The 18340-nt window shown below is 42.5% G+C and overlaps 1 protein-coding gene across 10 annotated transcripts in view; it reads right to left on the reverse strand.

Moving 5' to 3' along the window:
- Positions 1-17373, reverse strand: part of CCDC62 (coiled-coil domain containing 62) — a 40532-nt gene extending 23159 nt beyond the window's left edge. For 3 of the 10 annotated variants that reach the window (XM_045887757.3, XM_064578276.1, XM_054510540.2), the window contains exons 1-6: positions 17171-17373; positions 14636-14828; positions 11808-11974; positions 9633-9734; positions 7267-7438; positions 4118-4219 (exon numbers count right to left, since the gene is read on the reverse strand). In XM_045887757.3, coding sequence (XP_045743713.1) covers positions 4118-4219; positions 7267-7438; positions 9633-9734; positions 11808-11974; positions 14636-14828; positions 17171-17206 — 772 coding nt within the window. In that variant the 5' untranslated portion in view covers positions 17207-17373. Of the gene's footprint in view, positions 1-4117; positions 4220-7266; positions 7439-9632; positions 9735-11807; positions 11975-14617; positions 14829-17170 lie in introns of those variants that run through there. The other 7 variants (XM_054510543.2, XM_054510541.2, XM_054510542.2 and 4 more) reach the window with 6 other exon arrangements.
- Positions 17374-18340: the final 967 nt, after the last annotated feature.

Genomic DNA, 18340 nt, shown 5'->3' on the forward strand with positions numbered 1-18340 from the left:
GGTAAATGAGAACCCAGAGGAGGGAAAGAATCTAAAGTGCTGTACAGGGACGCCTGGATGGCTCAGTCGTTAAGCGTCTGCCTTCAGCTCAGGTCATGGTCCTGGGGTCCTGGGATTGAGCCCCACATTGTGCTCCCTGCTCGGCAGGAAGCCTGCTTCTCCCTCTCCCACTCCCCACCCCCCTCTCGCTGCATCTCTCTCTGTCAAATATATGAATAAAATCTTCAAAAAAAAAAAATAAATAAAATAAAGTGCTGTACAAGGGCTAATATCAGAAAAAAAACATTAATATTATTCTTTAGGAGAAATAAAGTGATTCACACAGAAGTGAGAAATCAACAATAAATGCTTAAGAAAAACATCAGTATCGGGAGCCTGGGTGGCTCAGTCGTTAAGCGTCTGCCTTCGGCTCAGGTCATGATCCTAGGGTCCTGGGATCGAGTCCCACATCGGGCTCCTGCCTCGGCGGGAAGCCTGCTCTCCCTCTCCCACTCCCACTGCTTGTGTTCCTGCTTTCGCTATCTCTGTCTCTGCCAAATAAATAAATAAATAGTCTTTAAAAAAAAAAGAAAAAGAAAAACATCAGTATCTTTATAACAAGTTCATGCTAAATGTATAAAATAACCCTCTACATGAATCAATTTTAAGTAAATCTGATGCAATCTAAATAAAAATTTGTATCTATGGTTCTTTCATAAAACACTTTTTTTACATGTCATTTTCCTCATGGATGAAAAAGGATAAAAATTTTTATTATCACTTCACATATGGACATCGCATAAAACACTTAAGGACAGGGTGCCTGGGTGGCTCAGTTGGTTAAGCGACTGCCTTCAGCTCAGGTCATGATCCTGGAGTTCCAGGATCGAGTCCCGCATCGGGCTCCCTGCTCGGCAGGGAGTCTGCTTCTCTCTCTGAACCTCCCTCCTCTCATGCTCTCTATCTCATTCTCTCTCTCAAATAAATAAATAAATAAATAATCTAAAAAAAAAAAAAAAAACACTTAAGGACAAAGGCATGCACTTTACTATAGACTGCAACTCCACTGGACCGCTGTTCTGCAGTGTTTGTCCGTGGTCAGGGGACCAAGGAGAGGAAAGAGTGACAGGGGTCTGCGCACAGCACCCTCTCTCCTCCCCAACATGGTTAATGCTCAGCCCTTCAGATGCGGGTCTGTAGTATCACCTCGCTTTCAAAGGTAATCCTTGTGCACAAAATCGAAAATGTGAAGACAAGCACAGTGGCCAGGTTTAAACTACTACGTCTTTTCTATTCAATTTTGAATTTATTTCTTTGTATTACATGAGTCAATACCATAATGAAAGCATATAAATGTAATGGATTTGCATTATTTATGCAGAATTGCATCTAGCTTATGAATTCGATCATAAGCACAAAGAAAAAAAAAATAAAAGGAATCACAGCTACTTTAACAGTAGAAGCAATGCCCACAAGGCATCTGTGACTCTTTCCTGATCTCACTTCCACCCCCTTCTTGTGTTAACAGCACTGTGACATGCTGGGTGCAAATCCTAGTGTGTAGAGATACTTGTTTTGAATTCAGTATGGCCCCTAAACAAAAGCCAACTACTTTATTTGGAGTTCAAGGATAATTTGTTTATTTTTTAAAGATTTTATTTTTAAGTAATCTCTACACCCCACGTGGGGCTCAAACTCATGACCCCGAGATCAAGAATCGTATACTCCACCCACAGAGCCAGGCAGGCACCCCTCAAGGGTAATTTTAAATATATCTGAATTTTGCCTTAATCCCTGACTTTAGAATAATCTATTATTGCATAGGAAGCAACTCCACTGGAAATATAAATGTTTTCCTAGATGAGATACTTTTCTACATGGCTGGGTTTAGCTGAGAGACCCAAGTGGAGTGGTCCACCTATTTTCACAAAGTGGTCACAGAAAACAAAGAGGTATTGGACTCCGCTGATCACTGCCTGAGCAAGGAGCCTAAACAAGACAGCACAGGGGAAAGGGGCCTGGAAGTCTGCAGCTGCCACAGTCTGGCCAAGGCTCTGCCTTTTACGGCCTGGGAGAACTGAGGCAATCACTCGATCCCATGGGGCCTCATTTACAGGACCGTCAGGATCCCAGAAATGTGAACTGGTATCCTCACTTTAATTGCAAACTTCTTATAAGCAGTATGTACAAACAAATGAAAACATGTCTCTAAGCTTATGTGAAGAACTTCATCTTCAATGAGAGGGAAAAAGTTCTGAACTTAACATAAAAGTGTAATTTTAAGACATCTTCCAGCTTCAAATAAAATATGTGCATTTTTAGCCAGAGCACCTGGCAACATATTATCATGTTAAGCCTTTTAAAATTATTTTTAGGCTTAATTCACTTTTATAATTTAAACATACAAAAACTGTTTTGAGACAGTGGTATGAGTAGAAAAGGTGTTTAATAAGCTTAGGGGGTGCCTGGGTGGCTCAGTGTTCAACTCTTGGTTTCAGCTTGGGTCATTATATCATGGGTTGTGGGACTGAGCCCCTCGTGGGGCTCCGATCCCAACAGGGAGCGTGCTTGAAGGTTCTCTCCCTCTGCCCCTCCCCTGACTCATGCGCTCACTCTCTCTCAAATAAATAAATCTTAAAAAAAAAAAAAGGAAATCAGCTTAGGAAATGATAAAAAAATATTTCACAAAATGGATTTTTTTTTTTAAGATTTATTTGAGAGAAAGACAGAGAGCGTGACCACAAAAAGGAGGAGCAACAGGCAGAGGGAGAAGCAGGCTCCCTGCAGAGCAGGGAACCTGATGCAGAGCTCGATCCCAGAACCCTGGGATCATGACCTGAGTTGAAGGCAGATGCTTAACCGACTGAGCCACCCAGGCGTCCCAAGCCTAAAAATAAATGGATTTTCTGTGGGCCTAGGAGTTTCTTAGCAACTAGCAGAGTTCCTGGCACACAAAAGATGATCCAAAGATTGTTTATAAATCAACTGTAAAGCTTCAAATATACATATATATTTTTATATATATTTACATATGTATTTTTATTAATAGATTAACTTTGGGAGAGCAATCCTAGAAATAACAGAAATAGTGACCTCTAATGGTAGAAAACTGTATTTTCCCCATCCTTATCATCAGACATGAAAATTAAGAATTCCATTTTATGTGAAAAAATGTTAATGCATTTTGCCCTTTAGCTTATAGAAATGTATTCTCCTCCTAGAAGAAAGGGAATTGAGGGTATATATAACTAGACCCCAAAAATGTCAATTTATTTAATTCTGTTTGGAACTTCACCTCCAAGTCTATGATTTTCCTCATACTAAATACAAAGCCTAATAAAATTTGGCTGGCAGGGACAGAGATAAGATCTATACATCAGTGATTCTCAACCAGGAACGGAGAGGGAGAGGTCTGAACTAGTGGAAACTAGTGGGGTGTATAGGGGACGGTGTGGGAGAATGTGGCTGGGGAGATGGAATTTTTTATGTTTATCTGGAGGGGGGCCTAAGGCAAACTACTGATAAATTTGCTATTTTTAATTATGAAAAATTCATCCTTAACATTATCACTTCAGGTTCATGCTGATATAACAAAACACATGTGCATTTTTCCAACTGTAATCACAAGTGATCTATTTGCAAAACTGGAAAATTGTTGAATTCCTAATTTTTACCTAGTATTTGCAGAAGTATAAACATCCTTCCTTCTTCAATTGTATCTCCTCATTTTATAGAAGAGGAAACAGGGTTAACTGGGAGGCATGATGACAACTTTAATATTCCCTGCCTGGTCCCTCCTGGTCCAAGTGTATTTAAAAAGTTACTATTTTGGGGGCGCCTGGGTGGCTCAGTTGGTTAAGCGACTGCCTTCGGCTCAGGTCATGATCCTGGAGTCCCAGGATCGAGTCCCACGTCGGCCTCCCTGCTCGGCAGGGAGTCTGCTTCTCCCTCTGCCCCTCCCCCCTCTCATGTGCTCTCTCTCATTCTCTCTCTCTGAAATAAATAAATAAAAATCTTAAAAAAAAAAAAGTTACTATTTTGAGAGAGGTGTAATTCCTTTAATCTGTCATAGTTGTACCACAGAAAGTTTAGGCTACAAAGAACTATTCAATCACTTAAATTAATTATCTGTTTTTACCAGTAAAAACCAATTCATCATGCAGGCAACTTTTCTCTTGCTTGAGACGAATGATCTCTTCTCGTTGTTCATTATTTTCTGTTGTCTTTTCATTTAGATCCTCTTCACAAATAGAAGAAAACAAAAGTCCTTGAATAAATACTATTTGCTAGAAGAATATACACTGTGAGTACCTCTCATGCCCTCGGCACCCTTTCCAATTAATGTGAAGTCCCGTCGGAGCTGCAGCCAACATATATCTAAACTCGCTGCATCCCTGGCAATGACCTTCTCAGGCTTCCCTATTCCTGACTGGTCTCTCTACTCAAACCATGCCTCTCCTGCTACAGCCTATTGCCCAGAGAGCAATAAGGGCATTTTTTTTTTAAAGAAGTGGGGCTCAAACTCACAACCCCAAGATCAAGGGTCACATGCTCTTCTGACTCAGCCAGCCAGGCACACCAGGGCAATCTTTTAAAAGTAAAAAATCTGGGGGCACCTGGGTGGCTCAGTCGGTTAAGTGGCTGCCTTCGGCTCAGGTCATGATCCCAGGGTCCTGGGATTGAGCCCCGCATCGGGCTCCCTGCTCAGCGGGAAGCCTGCTTCTCCCTCTCCCACTCCCTCTACTTGTGTTCCCCTCTCTCCTGTCTCTGTCAGATAAATAAATAAAATCTTAAAAAAAAAAAAAAAGGTAAAAAATCTGTGGGGTGCCTGGGTGGCTCAGTCGGCTAAGCGTCTGCCTTCAGCTCAGGTCAGGATCCCAGGGTCTTGGGACTGAGTCCCGCATCGGGCTCTTTGCTCAGTGGGGAGTCTGCTTCTCCCTCTGCCTGCTCCCCCTGCTTGTGCTCTCTCTCTCAGATAAATAAAATCTTAAAAAAAAAAAAAAGTAAAAGATCTGCTCATGTCACTCTTCTCCTAAAAGCCCTCCTAACTCCCTTAGGATGAAATCCAAATCACTACCCTAAGCCCTGAATGGCCTGGTTTGGCCTATCACTCTCCCCCTTCTTTTGTTCTGTTCCTTGAACATGTCCCAGCCTCAAAACCCACCCAGGGCTTGTGCATTTGCTGTTCCTTCTGCCTGGAAGGCTCTGGGCCCAGATCTTCACATGGTTAGTTCTTCCCAACATCCAAGCTTCTGCTCAAATGTTCTCCTCAAAGTCACCTTCCCAGTCCACCCAAACTGAGTCGATTCCCCTGTCCATTACCTTGTTGTCCTTTAAAGAGATGACAGAGTCTGTCTCTGCTGTCAAGGGGTGTATAGTGTGATTACGGTTTTAGCTGAAGCTACAAACGTAGACAAAGCGCATGATTTGCCACAAGTCAGGGCATCATAAGAATAAGATTTTAGAAGGCTGAGTCTTTTAAATTGACCACAATAAACTTTCACAATTTCAACAGCAACTCACTCACACAGGGTGTAGGAGTGTTGAAAATCCTGACTCCATCCTGTTCATGTCCGTGCAAAGACCTCCCTCGCGCCTACGTGCTCCAGGGCCTTTGGAGGTTAATGTGTGCCCTGAATGGAATTCGGGAAGGCTTATTCTGATCTTCCCTCTAGTGCACACATGGCACCACTTTAGATGACCACCCTTTGACCTCACCAGAAAGCCCCCTGTTCTATAAAGCTGTGGATTAAGGTCTGGGTGAATTTGTGGAGAGTAGGTATGTAGCACCAAGATCGTGGTCTACCTGATCCCCCCATCAGTAAGTTACCCTGAATAAAACTCCATGTAAATGGTATGGAGTGACTTGCTTTGCTTTTCAGTCTCAAAGTGCCTTCTCAGTCTGGAGGGTACTCTACTGTCCCTCCTCCACCTTCTAACAATGAGGCACCCCACTATGGACAGAGGTGAGAGTAACTTCCACCAAAACATGGCTTTGTCATTCTAAGGTTGCTTGCTGCGCAGTGGGAGTCTGCCTGTGTCTAACACGATGACCACTGACTCTGCGCCAAGGAGGGGAAAGGCCAGAGAAAAGTGGGCCTACCTCCATGCCCTCTGTAGGCAAATGTAAGCTCTTACTCCACCACCTACCTCCACATTCACATAAATAGGACTAACCTATTTGGTATACCTTGCCTCCCCTTCTTTATAAAACTTTAAGTAACATTACTCAGAAGGAAATGAATCATTGAGTTACTCTGAGAACAAAAATAGAAAAGGAGAACGCAAAAGGAATTTTCAAAAATAAAACATGCGCCGAAAGCTACCCTGGCAGATTGTGTTGTTAGTGGCAATCCCTCATCCCTCCCTGCATTCCTCCCAGAGGGACAGATATTTCTCCACTGCCTGACTTTGGGCTCAGCCACATGATGCTTTAGCCAACAGAGGGAGGGTGTGTCGGGTCCTTGCATGTTTCTGCTTCTTCTATTTTTCATCTATCTATCTATCTATTTTAAGTAAGCTCCACACACAACTTTGGGCTCCAACTCACGACCCTGAGATCAACAGTTGCATGCTCTCCCAACTGAGCCAGCCAGGTGCCCCTGCTTCTTCTCTTACGTTTCTGCCTTCGGGGATGCCTGGGTGGCTCAGTCGTTAAGCATCTGCCTCGGCTCAGGTCATGATCCCAGAGTCCTGGGATCAAGCCCCACATCGGGCTCCCTGCTCAGTGAGGAGTCTGCTTCTCCCTCTCCCTCTGCCCCTTTGTCTACTTATGGGTGCTCCCTCTCTCAAATAAATAACCAAAATCTTTTTTAAAAATTAAAAAAAAAAAAAAAGTTTCTGCCTTCACCGTGGGGAAAAGTGCCCAGGCCAGCTTACTGGTGAGAAGTGAGATATGGGAAGCAGAATTGCCCCAGAGGAGCAGCTCAGCTGGGCCCAACCAGGATAAGTCAATCCCCGTTGGGCTAATACCTGAGCTTATCAGATGCTTCTGGGTGCATACCACCAAGATGTTGTTGCTGGTTGTTATGAAGCATAAATTAACAATAACTAACCGCTACAGCAAAGGCAGTTTATTTTAAAAATATAACGTATTATACAGTTTCCTCCAAGTCTGTTATTTACCTCATAACATGAATACTGTAGCATAATTCTGTACAAATGAAATGAACATTTCATGGTAGGATCTAAGGCCAGCAACAGACCTCTTAATCACAAGATGAAGTGAACCCAAATGAAGAAGTATGTGCCCAAGGTGAAATGCTTGAATTGATGTCTCTTCCTTACCTTTCAGTTTATTGACTTCAATTTTAAGTGTCTTCAATTTCTGCTTGTAATCTTGCTTTTCTTTCACAATACAAGTCTCCACCATCTTCGCGTCACGCAAGGCATGCTCTAACAGTTTAAATTTTCCTGAGCAGTCTGCAATGTGATTGACGGCCTCGATAATATCTTTGTCCTAAGAACCAAATTTGAAGACTGTTCTGTAAGATTTTTAAGTTTCAACTAATCAGGGGCGCCTGGGTGGCTCAGTCGTTAAGTGTCTGCCTTCAGCGCAGGTCATGATCCCAGAGTCCTGGGATCGAGCCCCGCATCAGGCTCCCTGCTCTTCGGGAAGCCTGCTTCTCCCTCTCCTACTCCCCCTGCTTGTGTTCCCTCTCTCGCTGTCTCTCCCTGTGTCAAATACATAAATAAAATCTTTAAAAATATATATATATATTAAGTAAAATTTCCTCCCTCCCCCACTCACATGGAATAACTATTATTATAATAGCTATAATATATAATAGTTATTAGTAGCAGGTTTTCCTCCTGCTTAAGGACAAGTGTTTCTGCTATAGCACCATATATGCATTCCTGAAGATGCTCATGGTCTGCACATCTCACACCAGGAAGATTTTATGGGAAAAATGGGGCTGGCAGATCAATGGAACTTCATGATTAGATTGGTAGCAAAAAACAACAGGCCCATTTAAGTATGCAAACAGTTCAGCAAAAGCCAGGGCCGACACACCAGTCAATCATTCTTTTCCAGCATCTTCATTAGCACTCACAGCCTCACCAGGAGTTTGCCACAACGGAAACCAGAGTAGTTATTAAAGCCACTAAATTGGTCACTATTTGACTAAAGACAATTCCGTAGACTTTAATATTTTCTCTTCAATTTTAAGAAAGCTTGCCCGTGACCACTTTAAAATGCAGGGAGAAAGCACATATGAACTAGCATGAGGGTCCCATTATGCCTAAATCATTCCCTATTCATCAGCTGCCAAACACATGTTATAGCAGAAGAGACTGTTAGTCAATCACTATCATGACATGGTAGCGGCTCTAGCAACTGCTGGATCGCTAACAGTTTTTCTCTCCATCAAAAAAGAAAAACAAAGAACATTAACAAGCAATCTGATCATCAACGACTTTGTGAGAACTAACACTGGATACCTTGGAAGAAAACAAGTTAATCCAGACATGCTAAACCATGGAATGAGCCTCAGAGACAGAGACCAAAAGTGGAGTCCTGTCTCCTCTCTCAATGTCTTGGGGACATCATTTTAAACTTGTTTCCAACATTTCTAAAATGAATCTTATTTTATTTATTTGAGAAAGAAAGCACGCACATGCATGCGCAAGTAGGGGAAGGGGCAGAGGGAGAGATTCTTCAAGCAGACTCCCCACTTAGCCTGGAGCCTGATGTGGGGCTCAACCCCACAACCCATGAAATCATGACCTGAGCCAAAATCAAGAGTCAGACACTCAACTGACTGAGCCACCCAGGCGCCCCCCTTTTTTTTTTTTAAAGATTTTTTTTAATTTTTTGGGGGGCGCCTGGGTGGCTCAGTCATTAAGCGTCTGCCTTTGGCTCAGGTCATGATCCCAGGGTCCTGGGATCGAGCCCCGCATCCAGCTCCTTGCTCGGCGGGGAGCCTGCTTGTGTTCCCTCTCTCGCTGTGTCTCTCTCTGTTAAATAAATAAATAAAATCTTTAACAAAAAAAAAAAAGTTTTTTTTTTTAATTTTTAAGTAATCTCTACACTCAATGTGGGGCTGGAACCCAAACCCCAAGATCAAGAGTCACATGCTCCACTAAGCCAGCCAGGTGCCCCTAAAATGAGAATTTCACTTCTTTAAAAGATTTTATTTACTTATTTGACAGAGAGAGAAAGAAAGAGAAAGAGAGAGCACAAGCAGAGGGAGCAGCAGAGGGAGAGGGAGAAGCAGGCTCTCCACTGAGCAGGGAGACGGAGGCGGGGCCCAATCCCAGGACCCTGAGATCATGACCTGAGCCAAAGGCAGACACTTAACTGAGCCACCCAGGCGCCCCTATTTTCTTTTATTTTTTTAAAGATTCTATTTATTTGAGAGTGAGTGAAAGTGAGAAAGATCACAGAGGGAGAAGCGGGCTTGCCGCTGAGCAGACAGCCTGATGTGGGACCCGATCCTAAGACCCTGGGATCATGACTTAAGCCAAAGGTAGATGCCCAACCGATTGAGCCACCCAGGGGCCCCCCTAAAATGAGAATTTTAAAAGAGACAGCAACGTTGGTAGCTCTACCATCTCATTTGCAATGGGACATAAGTAAGATAATGTATGTGACCATACTTTGTAAAGTACAAAGTGCCCTGGCAAATGAAGGTATTATTATTTTGAATTACCTTTAGCTTTATCATTGTAGTGAGAGCCTGTTCTCGAGCTTGTAATTGTCCTACCTGGGCAGAAAGTTCCACTAATGTGTTGCTGAGATTTTCATTTCTAGCCTACAAGGGAACAACACATAAAATACTAAGTGAGTCATTTAAAAGTTTTCATTACTAGCATTAGCCGCAGTCTGTGCTCATTCTGTTTTGTTTTCTCTTTAACTTTTATTTAGTAACAAAGTGAGCCAAGTAAGCAGTCATCAAAAAAAAAAAAAAAAAAAATACAAATCTTTCTCTCCATTACCTCTAGCATCCTCTCAATGCTTATGTTTGCCCTCCTGAATCATATTGGTTATGCTTATAAATGTCTATTTCCCAATCTCTCTTATGTATAATTCTAGGTTGGCAAAAAAGAAAATAAATGAATGAAAATTGGATGAGTAAGAGACTTCCTTTGCTGAAATAAAGTAGCATTAGTCCTCCTCCCTCTCATGCTCTCTGTCTCTCATTCTCTCTCTCAAATAAATAAATAAAATCTTTAAAAAAAAGGGGGGGGGCGCCTGGGTGGCTCAGTTGGTTAAAGTAGCATTAGTGAACCTCTATGCGCATATATGTGTGTGTGTGTGTGTGTGTAATTTTTACTCTACGTTGAAAGACCTTCACTTCATATTGGGGTATTCTCATTTATCAGGTTTTTGGGGTGTTTTTTTTAACCCCAGAACTACATGATATATTTATTGGTTGGGAAAAAAGAATAATGAGGCTTTTTAAATAGTATCTCCATGAAGGAAATTTAAATACATGCTACTAAGTGAAAGAAGCCAATCTGAAAAAGGTACATACTATACGATTCCAACTATAGGACATTCTGGAAAAGACACAACTATGGAGATGGTAAAAAGGTCAGTGGTTCCAAAGGTTAGGAGAGACAGGGATGGAACACAGGATTTTTAGGGCAGTGAAACTATTCTGTACAATACTACAATGGTGGATACATGTCATTACACATCTGTCAAAACCCACAAAATATATAACACCAATCGTGAACCCCAATGTAAACTATGACTTTGGGTGACAATGATGTGTTAACAGATTCACTGATTATAACAAATGTACTACCGGGGTGCAGAATGTCCACAGTAGGGGAGATGCATTTGGTGGTGGAGGCAGGGGGTATAGGAGAAATTTATGCATTCTACTCTGTTTTGCTGTGAACATAAAACTGCTCTAAGAAATAAAGTTTATTAATAAAAAAAAAAACTTCCTGCTATGAACTGAACTGCATCCCCCCAAAACGCATATGTTGAAGCCCTAACCTCCAATATGATATTACTTGGGAGATGCTCCTTTGAGAGATAATTAGGTGTAAAAGAGGTCATGAGTGGGGCCCTCAGGATGGGATTAGAATCCTTGTAAGAAATGACACCAGAGATCTTGCTCATTCTCTCTCATACATTTCCTTTTCTTTTTTTTTAAAGTAAGCTCTATGCCCTATGTGGGGCTTGAACTCATGACCCCAAGGACAAGCGTCACATGCCTCACTGACTGAGTCAGCCAAGCACCCCCTACATTTTCATTTTTTAATTCAACATATCAATAGAATAGTTTTTACTTATTTTATAGCTAGAAACTGTCTAGAATAATAACCTGAAAGAATAAAAAAGGCATTATCATTATGAAACAAGCATAATACAAAGGCTATAACAAAAATAATGGCTCTCTGTGCCTCTCCTAAAACATGAGTTCAAAAAATATCTGATGACCAGTTAGAACTGAAAAGTGAAAAATCAGTCCTACAAATTTTATTCCCCATGTGCCACTAACATGATGTGGATACCGTTTATCATATCAGATAAGGCACATTTAGAAAGCATCATGTGAAGCTACCAAAATTTGATGCTATTCATCTCAGACTTTGAGACTTTCTAAAATAACCCATTGTTGATAAAGCGACAGATGCTCCCAGACCAAATGGGCTGACAGTCAGAAAAGGTGGTAATGAGGTTTACCTCCCAGACAACTCAGCACTGTGCAGCCAACCAAAGCCATAAAATGAACACAATACTATGGTGGCAGATGGACGGAGCGACTTTCATACACACACATACATTTTAGTGGAAACATTTAAATCTAATTTCTCAATACCTGAAACAGAATTTGGGCTAGAGAATCTTATCACAAAATAAAACCAACCTCAAGGTCTTCAGAGAGAAGAGAGGAATGGGTTGCCTTCTGAGCCATTTCCTGAAGCTGTAGCTGAGTCTTCTGAAGAACCGTTTGGCATTCAATCTGATTAGATTCAAGGGTTTTTACCTTCTTTGTGAGTGACCTGATTATTTCAGTTCTTTTATGTAGTTCACCTGAGGGAAATTTCATCAATAACCACCCTTTGATCAGATCTGAAGCTTAAAATGCATTTCAAACACACAATTAAAAGGTTAAGTGTGCTATGGGGTGCCTGGGTGGCTCAGTCGTTAAGCGTCTGCCTTCGGCTCAGGTCACGATCCCAGGGTCCTGGGATCAAGCCCCGCACTGGGCTCCCTGCTCAGTGGGAAGCCTACTTCTCCCTCTCCCACTCCCCCTGCTTGTGTTCCCTCTCTCGCTGTCTCTCTCTCTCTGTCAAATAAATAAATAAAATCTTTAAAAAAAAAAAAAAAAGGTTAAGTGTGCTAAATAATTTTTTAAAGGATAATTCTTTTTAAAGAATGTGTTATGGAATCCACGATACTGGATAGTATAGAAACAGAACAGTCAGTAACCCAGAAGCCCCACGGATGTCACTTCCTAAACACGATGTCTCCCAATTCCCACCTTCCCAACCACTGTCCTGATCTTAACCATTTGCCTGCTTTTTAATTATAGTGTTACCACCTATGACCACATCCCTAAAACACAGTTTGATTTGAACCGTATATAATTGGGATTATACTCTATGAGTTCTTCCCTTCACTTTTTTCCACCTAAGATGATCCTGAGATTTATCCACATTGTTGTATGTGACTGGTGTTTGTGCACTGTTGTTGCTACATAATATCCCATTACATGATTATGCCAAAATGTAATTACTACTATTGGTAGCCACTTCAGTTGTTTCCACTTTACAGCTATTATGAACAATGTTGCTCTGAATATTCTTAAATGTGTATCTTGGTGTAATTTTGCAAGAGTTTTTGTAGAGCCTTTCTACTCAAATGGGGTCCTTGAGCCAGCAGCATTGACATCACCTGGTAATTTGTTAGAAATGCAGACTCAGGCCCCAGACCTATTGTATCATAATCTACATATTAATAAGATCCTTAGGTCATTCACTTGTACTCTGACCCATGGGTATATTCCCAGAAGTGGAAATGTGGGGCCATGAGCTATGTGTATCTTTAACTTTACTAGATACTGTCAAATGATTTTCCAAGTAGTTGTACCAACTGACACTCCCACCAGCAGTCAATGAGTCTTCCCTTGGCTCCAAAATACCTGCTACCTTTATATATACCTGATATCTTTACCAATACCTGATCATTTTTGCTGGTCTGATAAGTGTAAACGGTATCTCATTACGGTTTTAATTTGCATTTCCCTAGTTACTAATGAGAATCTTTTTTTCTAAGTAGGCTCCACGCTGGGCTTGGAGCTCCAACACAGGGCTTGAACTCATGACCCTGAGATCAAGCCTGAGCTGAAATCGTTAGATGCTTAACCAACTGAGCCAACCAGGCGCCCAAGTTTCTTATTTTAAAACCAGATACTGTTGGCTATATGCAATGCCATCTTCATCTTTAACACATTTGTGCAAGATATTATATTACATCTAATGTGCAATCAAATCAAACATGATGCGTGTATGTGTGTGGCTGGGTATGGTCAGAATAAAATCAAGTGATCATCAAAGAAATGGAAAATTATGCATATTTAGTTTGTCATGTTTAAGAATCCTTTGGGTAACAGAAGATAAAAAAAGGAGTTATCTATTAAACAGATCCAGTGTTTTCCCTTCTAATACAGTCTGGCATTGATGTAGTGTCACTAGAACATTCAGACCTTAGAGCAGCACTAAAGGGATGACAGAATTAAAATATGGTACAAGAAAAATTTTTGCAAGCCATTTTTGAGACTGCTATATTTTTAAACGATGACTGTTTTAGATACTTAAGATCAAGTTCAATACCAAAAATTTAAAATCTTTGAGTCAGTTCAACAGAAATGGCTAGTCCTATGGCATTTCTATTCATATTCTAGCTCAAAACTAATTTCATTCAGATTCACTCGGGACACTTCAGGTTAACTGGAGCTCTCTCCAGCACCCTCTCTACATTTAAACTGTCTGCCCAGGGCGCCTGGGTGGCTCAGTTGGTTGGGCGACTGCCTTCGGCTCAGGTCGTGATCCTGGAGTCCCTGGATCGAGTCCCGCATCGGGCTCCCTGCTCAGCAGGGAGTCTGCTTCTCTCTCTGATCCTCCCCCCTCTCATGTGCTCTCTCTCGTTCTCTCTCTCTCAAATAAATAAAATTTTTAAAAAATCTTAAAAAAATAAATAAAATAAAAAAATAAACTGTCTGCTCAACTTCAACTCACATTGTGTTTGTTCAATTTTGAGTGTTCATAAAGGCCTCCTATCTTCAATTAAACTAAACTCCAGGGCAGCAGGGATTGTGTTGAGATATTTTATCTCTTATCTTTCCCGTGCGCCCCGCTTTTTTCCCCTAATGTATTTAATATTTAAATACATTTGTGTTTCGGGTGCCTGGGTGGCGGTCAGTTGAGCATCTGACTCTTGTTTTAAGTTCAGGTCGTGATCCTGGGTTCCTGGGACTGAGCTCTGCATTGCGCTCCATGCTCAGCAGGGAGTCTGCTTGGGGATTCTCTCCCTCTCCCTCTGCCCCTCTCCCTGCTCACATGTGCGTGCGCACTTTCTCTCTCAAATAAAAATATTTATTCTAAAATAAATATATTTGTGTCTAACCCATGAGCCCTTTGACTATGCTGGCACATAGAGATATATAACAGATACTGCTAATGTATTTCTGACCCTCTAATTTGCTGCAACGTTCTTCCAAAGTCAATACTTTCTGCCGATCCTCTTCCCATGAAAGAAGTTGTCTCTGATGTACTGCAACCATATCATTGAGCTCTTTATCGCGATCTTTTAATTCTCCAATAAGCAGCTGCAGCTCTTTCCGTTGTTTCTCGATAGTGGAAATCTCAACTTCTGACCCGATGTTCTAGACAGAGAAAGTGGTTTTACATCACAATAGAACTAATCAATAACATAAATCAGCTGAAGCATTTTTTCCCAAATAATTGTATCTTCTTTTGCTGCCAAATTCAAGACAGTTAAATTATTTTTTATTCACTGCTTATAACATGGCATCAAAATTATGTATATTTAAAACGAGTTCATGCCTACTGTGTACTCTGCCTCTATAATTTTCTGTCATACCACACATGCCACTCTTAAATAAAAGTGGGACCGTTTGTAAAACCTTCATTGGCTAATCACAAATAAGCTCATTTTGACATTTGTCTTTGCTGTCAACCCATTCCTTGTATCAGTCAACAATATTACCCCACACTTTGCCCCAGCAATTCTGGTTCAATCAAGTAAAGGAAAACATGAAATAATTACTGTTTAAATGTAAAGAATTCTCATAACATCTAGCACATATACTCAATCTACCAGATTGGTCCAAACTCAACACACCTGTTTATAAAGGAAAATTTTCAAACATACACAGAAGATAAGGGAATTGTACAATAAACTCTTATGTTCAGTACCTAAGTTCTACCATTATCAAGATTCTGCCACATCTGTTTCAATTTTCCTTTCTCTTTCTGTTGTTAAAAAAACTCTTACATATTTTGGCATGCATCTCTAAAAATGAACATTTTTTATATCACCATGATGCCATTTCATACCTAATAAAATTATCTACAGTAATTCCCTTTATGCGTATGTCATTTTTTTTTTAAAGATTTTATTTATTTATTTGAGAGAGAGAATGAGATAGAGCATGAGAGGGGGGAGGGTTAGAGGGAGAAGCAGGCTCCTCGCTGAGCAGGGAACCCGATGCGGGACTCGATCCCGGGACTCCAGGATCATGACCTGAACCGAAGGCAGTCGCTTAACCAACTGAGCCACCCAGGCGCCCGTGTATGTCATTTTAAAGACTAGCTCGTTAAGTTGGTCTGGCCTAAATGTGAATCCAGAATTAATCACTTTAGTGGCTCTATAACATTGCACAAATTACTTAACCTCTCTAAGCCTTGGTTTCCTCACCTGTAACATGGTAATAACAACGCTTTAACTTCTTAGTTGTGTGGATTAAGCAAGATAAACTGTGTAAAGCATTCCACATGACTTGGCACAGGGTAAGCACTCAACAAACATTAGCTATCGTTATTTTTCTTTTAAGGAAAAATTTTAAGATACCAACTTAAACACGTGAAAGGGATATAGTTTTTCCAAACATTGGCTATTATTGATTGTGAAGCACATTTTGAAATATGGTACTGCCCCCATCCGTGAAATAAAAGAACTGAAAGTGTTACTTCAAGAATTCTATCTTGGGGGCGCCTGGGTGGCTCAGTTGGTTGAGCGACTGCCTTCGGCTCAGGTCATGATCCTGATCCTGGAGTCCCTGGATCGAGTCCCGCATCGGGCTCCCTGCTCGGCGGGGAGCCTGCTTCTCCCTCTGACCCTCCCCCCTCTCATGTGCTCTCTCTCATTCTCTCTCTCTCAAATAAATAAATAAAATCTTTAAAAAAAAAAAAAAAGAAGAATTCTATCTTAAAAATCGTAGTTAAAACTTCACGAGAGGCCCATTTGTATCATTACTGCTTTCTGAAAAATAAGGTTTGTAAATAAATAATGACGAATGAACTACAGTTCGTTACAGAATTACAGTAACTAAACTAAAATTTGGATCAAGTGATTCCAAATCACAAGATTTAAATTCTAAGTCTTTGGTAAACCATTCGTTAATTCACTGATTCACTGAACAAGTATTTGCTGAGCGCCCAGTGCCTGGGGATGCAGTAATGAGCGCGCCGGCAAGGAGCACATACTGTAGGACAGGAAAACAGGCAATTCGCCAAACATGCCAAAAAAAAAAAAAAAGCTCATTTCGCCGTACTGATGAATGCAAAGCTCACTTTTCTTCGTACACTCATAAATGCAAAGCTCGCTTTCAACACTTTCTGGTAAAGCGGAGTTGCGAGAGCGCTCGTCCCCTCGCATGTTACCGTGAAGGAAATTAAGGGCAGGAAGCGAGGCGGCGCACAGAAAAGCTGCTCTCCAAACGCCCAAGTGTCGTTAAACAGTGAGCACCCAGTTACTCGCCGCCCGTCTCGGCGCCCGGGCCGGATGTCGTTCTTACTAAGGAAAGGGGCCAGATGCGACGCCCCGTTTCTCCTCTTCGTACTGTGTATCGCTTTACATCTTAAGCAGAAACCGTTCCTTAAAACCACCCCGGTTCGGCCAGACTGCTCCCCGCCCCGCGAGGCTCGCGGTCCACTCGCACCCCGACGCTCCAGCGGAGACGCTGAGCCGGCGGCGGCCGCTCACCTGGCGCCCGACGAGGAAGGTCGCCGAAGGGTTCATGGGTGCTTCCTCCGCCCCCGGAGAAAGTCGGTGAGCGCAGCGTCACCTTACAAACGCCATAGGCGCGCCTGCCCGGAGCGGGGGGGGCGAGCCCCGAACCCCGGAGCCCCGCGCCCTCGGCCGCTCCGAGTAAGGCCCCAAACCGCCCGCCCAGAGGAACGCGCCCGCCGGCCCCGCCTACGGCGTCGCCGAGGGGCCACCCCGGCTCTCGCGAGAGCTGAGGTGCGCCCTCCTGGCTCTCGCGCGTGCGGGTCGGGGCTGCGGGCTCTGGGAAGGTTGGTCTGCGGTTGTGAGGTCCGTCAGCCACCGTCCGCAAAGAACCGGTTCTTCGCCGTTAGCCAGCGAACGAGGAAGCAAATTAAAGGCCGTTTCTGCCCCCGCCACCGCAGTTTTGACAGTTGAGCTGCTCACTTCTTTCCCGGTCTTGTCGGCCGCTGTGCACACCGGGCACTGAGAACGGTACCTGGCCGTTCACCCGAATACCTGGACGGACGCAGACGCCAGCCCCGGTAGTTAGCAGCTGCTAGCCATTCTAGCACACAGCTCGAAACTACGAATCACAGATTGAGGCGGCGGCGGGGGGGGAGGGGGTGGGGTGTGTGTGTGTGTGTGTGTGTGTGTTTTGTCTTTTTGACTCTTGATGAAGCTTTTGAATAACAATGAGAACTTGGGCACTTGGTCATGACAAAATCTACCACATTCTGGGTGTGTGTGTGTGTTTTGTTTTGTCTTTTCGGGAAAGCAAGTTCCTAGTTAAAAGCATCCTATCAGGGGCGCCTGGGTGGCTCAGTCGTTAAGCGTCTGCCTTCGGCTCAGGTCATGATCCCGGGGTCCTGGGATCGAGTCCCGCATCGGGCTCCCTGCTCCTTGGGAGCCTGCTTCTCCCTCTGCCTCTCTCTCTCTCTGTCTCTCATGAATAAATAAATAAAATCTTTAAAAAAAAAAAAAAAAGCATCCTATCAGTAGATGACTGTACAATTAAATCTTAGTGGAATGAGAAAGATAAAAAGGAATGTGGTTGAATGTCAACTTTCCAGTTAAGGAGCATTTCAATTCAGGTTTCCCAAATTTCACCATTGTTAAAATGTGGCGTTTTTCTACCAGGCAACCACATACCTAAAACTCTCTAAAAGT

The sequence above is a fragment of the Mirounga angustirostris genome, unplaced genomic scaffold (genome assembly GCF_029215605.1).
Source record: "Mirounga angustirostris isolate CCGP_5_RB_7025 unplaced genomic scaffold, mMirAng1.0.hap1 SCAF_14, whole genome shotgun sequence".
Classification (NCBI taxonomy): domain Eukaryota; kingdom Metazoa; phylum Chordata; class Mammalia; order Carnivora; family Phocidae; genus Mirounga; species Mirounga angustirostris.